This window comes from Zootermopsis nevadensis, unplaced genomic scaffold, assembly GCF_977971745.1.
Source record: "Zootermopsis nevadensis isolate Lab colony 2312 unplaced genomic scaffold, Znev_1.0 Znev_ptg000025l, whole genome shotgun sequence".
NCBI lineage: Eukaryota > Metazoa > Arthropoda > Insecta > Blattodea > Termopsidae > Zootermopsis > Zootermopsis nevadensis.
In genome coordinates this window covers 9,841,148-9,851,577 of record NW_028259157.1, presented here as the reverse complement: position 1 = coordinate 9,851,577, position 10,430 = coordinate 9,841,148, and the positions used below count along the sequence as shown (strand labels likewise).

At 34.1% G+C, this 10,430-nt stretch overlaps 2 protein-coding genes across 3 annotated transcripts in view; both read right to left on the bottom strand.

The window, feature by feature from the left end:
- Positions 1-319: 319 nt before the first annotated feature.
- LOC110835588 (uncharacterized) lies at positions 320-3,746 on the bottom strand. The gene is made up of 2 exons (XM_022075941.2): positions 3,642-3,746; positions 320-2,047 (listed from the first exon to the last, which is right to left on the bottom strand). Exons 1-2 carry the CDS (start codon positions 3,727-3,729, stop codon positions 498-500), a joined length of 1,638 nt encoding a protein of 545 aa, XP_021931633.2. The 5' UTR covers positions 3,730-3,746; the 3' UTR covers positions 320-497.
- A 2,033-nt stretch (positions 3,747-5,779) lies between these two features.
- The window catches only part of LOC110835594 (uncharacterized), a 192,935-nt gene continuing 188,284 nt past the window's right edge, over positions 5,780-10,430 (bottom strand). Inside the window, exons 1-2 of one of the 2 annotated variants that reach the window (XM_022075948.2) lie at positions 9,463-9,562; positions 5,780-7,592 (exon numbers count right to left, since the gene is read on the bottom strand). In XM_022075948.2, the coding sequence (XP_021931640.2) occupies positions 6,061-7,592; positions 9,463-9,544 (1,614 nt within the window). In that variant the 5' untranslated portion in view covers positions 9,545-9,562 and the 3' untranslated portion in view covers positions 5,780-6,060. Of the gene's footprint in view, positions 7,593-9,462; positions 9,563-10,430 lie in introns of those variants that run through there. The other variant, XM_087356057.1, reaches the window with a different exon arrangement.

Below are 10,430 nucleotides of genomic sequence, written 5' to 3'. Positions count from 1 at the left end.
TTTAACACTTCCATTAGATGAAGAGCACGGACATGGGTTTCTTTCCTTTTTCTGTAAACTCTGACTATGGTTCCTATTATGTCCTTCAGTTTACATTTGGATGTACAATTAGAAACCCTCATACATTATACAAATGCATTTTGTTTATGAGAATGTTACCATAATCTTAAATCAACATTATAGTTCTTATTAAAATTCGTAAATCATGTTGAACGGTTATTCAGAAGATGCCTGTACCTTATGCAATCTCTATATTTGTTGCAGTGTTCACAACAATTAACCACTGGACCCAAAAACATTAAATTAATCAGGAGGTTAATTAAAATCTATTATAAAATTTATTTGCAGATAATTACATCACATACAAAATGGTCACTTAATTCTTAAATACAACAATTTTTCAGTTACTCTCATGTTAAGTTACTGGTTATAAAACAATTAAATATGTAGTAAATGTAAAACAGGTTAAATTTCACTGTAAAAATAATTTTTCTGTTTCAAGATCTTTCGTCTAAATTCATATCTTCCACATATGCAGACAGTGCGAGATTATTAACTTTAATACAATCAAGCAACGTCTGCTTATCGTCTTCACTGAAATCGCACCAAGTACTCATGTTCCCCAAAAATTTCAAATTGTCACACTTCTGTATCAACAGCATAGCCGTGTCTAATTTAAGATGCCCACAAAAAGCGAGAACAATTGTTGTGAGTTTTCTAAAGCCACCGGCATTTAAAATTGCAGAAATAATTGCATGATCCACTTCTGAAACATGGTGAGCATGGAACACATTCAAATTAACGTAACATTCCAGGTACTTGTCGAAATCTTTGAAATCTTGGTTTTTTGAAAGAATAACTTCATTCACGCTTATAAAATGTGGCAATTCCGGTGATAAACTGAAATTTTCCGGCGTTATAACTCGACAATTTCTGAGGTCGAGAATTTTCAACACAGAACAAAAAGTAATTATTTGAATAATATCAACATTCACGACTTCAATTATAACTAATTTTGTAAGTCTAATGCCCATGTTTTCAATTACGGTGCTGAAGTTATTAATGTTATAATTGCAGAACGATAATTCCAAAACCACTACGCCAGTCAAATTTGCCAGCTCCAAACAATTTTGACTTTGTAAATTGACTGCCAAGTTTTTGATATGTGGACACATTCTTACCAATAAGGATGCATCTGTAAGTATACCACCGATCGTATTTATTAAAGGAAGAGATGCCCTAGTAATATATTTTAAGACATTATCCAGTCGACCTTTCCAAATTAAATTCTGAATTCGTGGCAATCTTGAAAGAAGCAGAGCATAACTTTTCTCGGAAATAGCAGTTTCTGTCACATGCAGTGTCTCCAAACTCTCCAGATTCAGTAAATGCTCGACACAATCATTAGTAACAGATACAGAAGAGGCGACGTCAAGTACCCTGAGCAATTTGCAATGTGTCGCCAACTCGATTACTATACGTGTTGTGCAACTATATTGCCATATAATTTCTTGCAGCATTGTCAATTTGGGGAGGTGGCTAAAAACAGACTGTGAGACTCGAAAACTCGTTTGATTTGGAAGAAACAAACGAGTGATATGTGTAATTGTATGAAGCGATTGCGACATTAATCCCTGTACGAATTCGGACCCAATCTTCTTGATGTTACACTCTTCTAAGCAAGGCAGAAACACATTTCTGAGCATATACATACAGACTTCTTCGTACTGATATCTGCATGGCATGGTACCTTCTCGGGAGTGACCTGGGATATCCTTGTCTTCAATAACGCGGGCAATAACTCTAACGAAATAGTCACTTAGCAACCTGCCGTCTGACTCCTGCAGTTTAGTAAGCACTTCTCGCAGTTGAAGGCACTGACTCAGTACAGCGTGAATGACTCGTAGTCTATCTCTGGTTTCAAGACTTTCAGCTGAGCGAAGGTTGTCAGTCCATATTAAAATCCGATCTACTATCAGTTTGCAGATCTTCCGTTGAGTAACTCTTATCAGACATTCAGGACTCTTCTTATTGTTCATTGCGATTTCTGAAAGAATTAAACTCCTCATAAAACTGTTCACAAGTTGTCATGCACATGTGAGCCATTAAAATGTAACATATTTATAATACAAAGTAACGAATTATCTGCACTAACCAACGCCTTCAAAGTAGATGGAACAGCCGAGTTACTACAATGTTCATTCACATAATAATATTAAATAGATGTAGTATACTATTTTATGCACAAATATCCATTTATTGCCGAAGCAACGTTTTAAACCTTTAGGAAATTAAAACCAGTCACGTGCAGTCTACTTTATCTCATATTGAATTCTCATGTAACTTTGCCAGTGTTTTAGTCACTATTCGCTACATGTAAAATTTGTCGAAGTTCTCAAAATCGCGAGACACTTGACATGTATATGACATGCTTATAAGAAACACCCTTTTTATAGAAAAAATATTAAATGTGTCATAATTTAAATCATATACCTAGCTAGTTCTTCATATTTTTATTATATATTGATCAAGATATTTTTATATGAATGAATAGTTCTACTCAGTTCATTATTAACTTCTATTTAACGATATAGAAGACAAATTAATATAACATGTCAAGATAAAAGAATATACCGTTCGTTAAAATATCTACCTTTTTATTGACCAACAAAAACAATTCAGTGACTTAAAAACTCTCGGCATAGCATAATTCAATTCATGTAAATATATTTCCTAATAATTTATTATAAAAGTTTGAATTTATTACCAGACTTGTTTTACATTAACAGAACTCTTATAGTTCAAACTTTCTTTCCTTTTATGAAGAATAGCCATATTACTTCCAAGACCTTTTCCCTATTAACTCGTTATTAAACAGGGGTTATACAGTGCGCCTGCATTCAACACACATGAAAGATATAATGTTAATTTCTCTTCCTGTTACCTCTTAAACCGTGCACTGAGAATGAAGGTCGTTTCTGTCGTACAGAGGGACTGATTGCAGTGTTCAGTGCTTTGTGCATTTCTTAACAGATTATAGCGAGAAAACATTTAATCGCACTAAAGACCTATTTTACTTTAAGCCAACATTTTTAAACATTTTCTTAGAATGGGCAGATTATTTTCCACAAACTTTGGTCGAAAACAGATTGTATATTTAACACACTTCTCTCAAAGACTAACTTAATTCCAATACGCATGGTAAAAATAATGTTTTTTTTATTTATGTTATCGCTATAAGCATAACATCTTGTCGACCCAATGTTTGAGCACTGTTCAATACCATTTCTATACAGTGGCAACACAGGTAATGGAGAATCTGCACAGTTTGTACGTTAACTAATAATTACGAGGGCAAATGTCTTCCAAAGCAACGTCTATTTAAAGCCCAAGATGGTGTATTACAGCTATTCTTCTATCTCATTTATTCATCCTGATGATTAAGAAATCGTGTTCATTTCGGAATAATTTATAAAACTTCATGATTTTTTTTAGTTATTTAGTGTTATATGAATCTGAATGGTATCGAAATATTATTTACAATTGAACTAGATCTCGTTTAAAATGAACGACTTTGTGCTCTCGTGATTAATTTTAACAGACTTACAAATTCTTTACACTGCATGAACGAGACGACTTACCAGGGCAGAGAGCTGCAACTTCCAATCCGACAAGTAATCGACTGACACTGGGAATGGCAGGTGACGGGGTTACTACAGCCATTTGCATTGCCACTGTACGAGAAATATATTTACCTCGAAAGAAAGTTTGTGTCACTAATTTACCAAAAAAATAAAAAAAAAATTCTCACAGATTTTATTATAGCAAATGTTATCCTATATCTCAAATTACTATATTACACACATTTACGTATCGTGTACTAGTATGATATCTGTAATCTTGTTTCGCAGTGATAGCAGATTGATATTAAAGATACAATCATTTAGCCACATAAACGTGAAATAATCTACTCACTTACATTCTGTTTTCTTCCTAGTGCATCGTGTCCTTGTACATCAACCCGGAAGTTCCTTAGACTTGCTGATAACCTCGGACAGGAACACTAAATCTCAAAATTAGAAGCGGGAAATCTAACCACTGCACCAATAGTAACGATACGTTAGTTCGAAGCCTGTGGACAATAGGTTTGACTTACGACAGCTTCTGCTGAATTGTTATAGTAAGACAACTAGTCTAAAATATTATATTTTAAAGTTAAATGGTTCCTGTTAGGACTGATAAAGGCATGTTAAACTTAAATTTTGTAGCAGTAGAGGGTAATTGTGAAAATTAAGATCCTTCTTATATACAGCTTCAAACTAGATAAATTTCCTTCGAAATAGGTCTTGATAAATCGACACTACAAAGGCACATTTGCAAACGTTAGATCTCGAATTATCAGAAAACATTTTAGCAATTTGTTTGAAGACATTGCAACTTATTGTTATTTAATAAAGGAAGTTGTAGAAAAGACGTTTCTTGTTATCTTCATAGTCATGCCAAACATTCCCAAAATTTATACACTTCACCTGTCGTTTGTTATGACTCTGCCGTGATTTTGTGGGGAATGCCGTCAGAAAATATACAATGTTCAACATGTTTCATTTTCAGTAGCAGATTAGCATATCGAGGAACTTAATACATGAAGTTTACTGTGTTTTGGTTATTCTGCCGTGTATTTTGTTAGAAGTTTATTGACGTTTCAGAGGTGATTGCTGCCGTCATCATAATGCTAAAAAATAGTGGCTGTATACATATATAACGTCGGGAAACATAAGTCAATTTGCAGAAGTTAGCCATTTCAGTGGACTACTGTTTCAACTTATTACAGAATTTTGTTTTATTGTATGCACTGAATTAATAAGTTATCGCCTAAATAATACTGTGACATTTTATTACGCTCCATTTTTCAATGAAAAGTTGTATATAATTATTGATCTCTTCCTTCTGTGTTTTCTGACTAATGTCCCTATCATGTGCTCTATTTTAACACCTAGATGTGAACTTAAAATTTCTTAGCTGCATAGAAGGAGCAGATGATATATAACTTTTACCTTATTCTTTATGAAATAATATTTACCAATAGCAAATTATGTATTGCACAGTATTCGTTATGAAGATGATACTTTGTGTTATTCAATTCAATTCAGTTCAATTCATTTATTAAAGTGCTTGACAACAGCCAAAAAGGCCAATAACAGCCTAGCACTAACAACAATACAAGCATTACAATACAAAAGCAAATAAACAAAGAACTGAAAACATAAATGTACAATGTTGATTTATTGCAAAATAACTCATAAGTAAAAAACTAAATGTTATAGATAAGTAAAATAATAATTATACTAAAAACAGTTTAATATTGGACAAAAAACATACATAATAAAATGTGATACTAAGTAAACAATAATTATTGTTTAAAAAGCTGACTGACCTCAGTAAGCAAAATGCAATCTTTGTTAAAGATGTCGATGTTCCTGCAGACTGCATTGGCAGCAGAAACACATCTGGCAGAAGGACTGGCCTTGAAATTACGTTGTACAGTAAAGGTAGAGTAGTCTCTGATAGACCTAGTAGGTATGCATAGACTAGCTGTATCAAAAACAGATGAGCAAATAATTTTGCCTTTAAAACCATTCACGAGGAAAAGAGCGTCCAAAAGCCTCCTCCTTAAATGTAACGATAAGAAATTTAATCTGACTAATATATCATCATAATTATAGGCACAAACGCCATTAAAGAATCTAGCGTAACATAGAGCTATAAATTTCCTTTGAATCCTTTCCAATTAGTATTATTTGCAGTGTTTACAACAATCCACCACTAAGCAAGAAAATACTAAACCAGGAAACTTATTAAAACGTGGCAGTTTATTTCATTTGTTTATCATTGTCATATACAAAACAGTAACTTCATTTTTCACGTACAAATACTGTCTGACGTACCCCGTGATATTATACCGATCATAAATTATTAAAATATTTATCCGGGAATATAAAAAATAGTATTCCTCACCGTGAAATTGATTTTCTGTATAAAATTGTTAAAGTAATTGACATATTAATCCAATATTACAGTTAGTTCCAGGTTATTTCTATTCACAAAATCAAACAGTGCACTCTTATCTTCTTCACTGACACCAGACCAAGTGTTGAGATTCCCGATAACACTCAAATCGTCGCACCTCGTTATCAGTAAATTAGCCGTCTGCAAAGTGAGGGGTCCACAAAAACCGAGAAGAATACATGAGAGTTTTTTAAAGCCGCCGGCATTTAGAATTTCAGACACAGTATCATCTTCCAGTGCTTCAAACCACGAGGCACGTAAAATTTTCAAATTAACATAATGGTGCAGGTGTTTACGAAAATTATTCAAACCTGTGTTGCTCAGAAGTATTATTTCTGCCACGCTTTTAAAATGTGGCAATTCCGGAGAAAATATTTCATTATCGTGCAGTATAACTTCAGAAAATCTGAGCACAAGTTTCTTTAAAACAGTGCAGCACGTAAATATTTGACTAAAAATAATATTTTCGACCCAGAACATTTCTAAATATGTAAGTCTAAAACCAATATTTTCAACCACAATGCTCAATATGTTAATATTATAATCGCATTTTACGAAACCCAAAAACTTTACATCAGTTAGGCGACTTAGTTCCAAAGAATTGCCATTCAGTAACCTGATTGATAAGCGCTTGATACGTGGACACATTTTTGCCAAGAAGGATGAGTCTGAAACTGTACCAAGAAAGTCATTTACTGAAGGCAGACATTCTTTTGTAACCTTTTGTAATATGCGTTCAACAGAATCCCACCAAGTTATATTCTGGACTCGTGGCAAACTTGAAAGGATCAGAGCATAACATGCCTCCGAAATGCTCGTTCCATTAATCCTGAGTACCTCTAAACTCTGCAGATTCATTAAATACTCGACACAGTCATCGGTAACTGATTTGGATTCAGCGATGTCGAGTGATCTGAGCAATTTGCAATGTTTTCCCAACTCGATCACAATTTCTGTCGTGCATACGAACTGAAATTTTAAATCTAGCAACTCTGTCAGCCTGCGAAGATTACTCAAAACATACCGAGACATTTCAATATTCTTTTCATGTGGAAGAACCAAATGAGTGATATTTGGATAATATTTAAGCAATTTCGACAGTAATTCCTGAACGAATGTACATGCGACGTTATTGACATTACACTCTACTACGCAAGGAAGCCACATTGTATTAATTATAAAGAGACAAACTTCTTCATATCGACGCCGGCAAGTCGTCACAGGTCTACCATGGCGGAAGCGATCTGCGATATTGTACGCCTTCATAATGATGGCAACAATTTCAACGGCTTGTACACTTAGTGGTCTGCCGAAAGGCACTGGTAGCGATGCTAACACTTGTCGCAGTTGAACGCACTGGCCCAGAACAGACTGAATCACTGGTAATCTGTCGCTATGTGCAAGTCCGTCAGCGAGGAGCAGTGTATGAGTCCATTCCATAACCCAGTAGCCTATTATCTTGCAAATCTTCCTGAGGACAAGTTGTTCCAGAAGTTCAGGGCTCTTCCTTTTGGTCATTGTGTATTCTGAAAGAAGTGCACTCCTTATGCAACTGTTAGAAAATTACACCCTCAACATGTCCTTAATAAAAATATATCCCAACATCGGTGAGTACTTATTAACATATTGTCTGCAAGTGTTAGATAACACTAACCAAAACACAGAGAGCAGGTGAAAGTGCATCGCAGTCGAACAACTCCACTACTGATTCACAAAAACTTAATGCACATGCTTAAAATCGTGTTCTGTGCAGTTCCTAAACATGATTTAGCACATTAAATACTTATAACAGACTGTATATAAGTTACTAAAAACAACCGCTTGTTTTATACATAACGGTATAGATTTATAAAGCTTAATTCTTGTCATCAGTGGTCAACTGTATTCTAATCATATAATGCATCTTAAAATGGACTTGCCACCGTATTTCAGCCATTTGTCGATGTCTAGAGAACTTAGATATCAACTTCAGCGTGGATACTGGATTCTGAATACTTTGCAAGTGGCCCTACAACGAATATAGAGCCAAGAAATGTCATGTTAAGAGGCCTCTTTAATAGATTGGATACAATCTGGGCACATTTATTAATTACATCCAGGCGTAAACCTACGTGGCATTAGGTAATTTCGTATATTTTAAAACAATTACTGTACGACAACATTTTACTTAACTAAAATATCACTTTGTAACTTAAATGCGTCATGTTTGTGTTTGATTAAATATATTTATTTTTACAGTCCATACACAAACGTTGAAGTTTATTGATGTTGAAGATATCCGTCTTCTGGGTTATTGCGCTGTGTAGTCTGGTCGATGTTAACCAACGTTTCAGAGGTCATACTGCCTCCATCATCAGGGCGATGAATATGAAGATTTCTGTCTTCTGGGTTGTTGCGATCGCCCTGATGACGGAGGCAGTATGACCTCTGAAACGTTGGTTAACATCGACCAGACTACACAGCGCAATAACCCAGAAGACGGATATCTTCATACTCACCGCTGTGAGAACCTCAAGTCTTACATTTATTGATGTTGTTAAGATTATATAATATTAAAACATTTTGTTGTATAAAATATTATATTTGGCGCTCTTAATCGTACATACGATTTTACATTATATATATTTTTTTAATAAAAGCGCTAAAAAATATAATGTAAAATCGTATTTACGATTAAGAGCGCCAAATATAATATTTTATACAACAAAATGTTTTAATATTATATAATCTTAACAACATCAATAAATTTCAACGTTTGTGTATGGACTGTAAAAATAAATATATGAAATATCACTGTTCAACATCATTTTATTTATTAGGAATACCGAAGTAATTCCGCGAATCTCTGGCTGATTGTATATTTAACATATTTATCTTGAATTCAGTTGCATCTAACACACTTCATTGATTCAATCCTCATTTCTATTCATGTCATCACCTTAACTGGGGATGGAACATGATGTTCGTTTTGCTGTACAACGAGGCTGATAGCAGGGTTGGCCGATCCCTACACAGCGGTAACACAGGTATAGAAGAAGCTACGCAGATTGTATGTAAGAAATAATTACGAAGGCAGATGTGCTCTAAAGCAATGTCCATTTAAAGAGAACGCGAGTGTATTTAAGCTATTCTTCTATCTCATTTACTTCTCATCTTCTAAACGTTCCTTTCTCTTGATTACCAATTGTATTATTTAATCCGAAACAATTTATGAAACTTCATGCAGTTCGTTGGATATTTAATCCTATATAATTCTGAAGTAGCCTGAATATTATGTACAATTCAATCACATCGTATAATGAACGAACGATTTCATATCGTGTTATTTAATTTTAACAAATAGCAATCTTACAAATTCTTTACACTTCACAAAATCTTCACACCCAATCGACTTACCAGGTTTGAGAACTGCAACGGCCCATCTAACAAGCAAGAGAGCAACAGACTGGCACTGTGAACGACGTATGACAAATGACATCACCTGGCATTGCCAATGTATCAGAAACATATTTACCACGAAATTAAATTTCAGCGATAAGAATATACCAAATCGTAATAAAATGTTTCCACAAATCTGTACATTATGTCTAAATACAATGTACAGTATTTTCGTTGGGACCCAACATTTTCTCTCTCAGAAGATAGCAACAGATTTCAAAATGGTTACAAAAGTGTTAAGTGTCTAATAGACACTTTTACGTGTCGTATAGAGTAGCTTTTAATTTCGTTTCATAATGGCAGCAGATTCTTATTAGTCTTAATGTATTCAGCCATCCAAACAGCTTAAATAAGACTATTCTCTGGTATCGAAGCTTAAGCAAATAAGCGGCCGTGAGTTACTGTATCACCCCGTAAGTAACTTTTCAGGAGACAAAATCTCAGACGTGAACAGTGATTCATGAAAATACTAAAGAGAACGATACCCATTACACATAATCCAGCACACCACATCATCGCAAGAAGTAACATGACCCCATAATAGCCTATAATGCCGTGTTTTTTACTTAAATATCACCATTAAAATGCAAATAACTTGTAATGAGGTTAACTATGTGAATTACAGCCTATTCTATTGGAAAAACAAATTATAGGCAAATTCATAAGGCAAAAATTTGTATTAGACTCCGTCCTAGTTTGCATGTACCAATAGAATAGTTTGGTTACACACCTAAAGGAACTGAGAAAAGTTCACTTCACTTCGCGTCAATTCTTACTTCATTTTACATCAGTACATTTAACACTTTCAATTATTAATTTATAATTTATAACTTACAGTGTGTTGACTATATGAATTCTAAACTAACACTACATAAATAATACAACACAAACATTACGGTGATGTACAGTAATTAAATAAACGTAGC

Coding starts and splice junctions, on each gene's coding strand:
- LOC110835588 (XM_022075941.2), bottom strand. CDS start 3,729: ATGCAAATGGCTGTAGTAACCCCGTCACCTGCCATTCCCAGTGTCAGT. Junction 2,048..3,641: donor AGTTGCAGCTCTCTGCCCTG/GTAAGTCGTCTC, acceptor TAATTCTTTCAG/AAATCGCAATGAACAATAAG.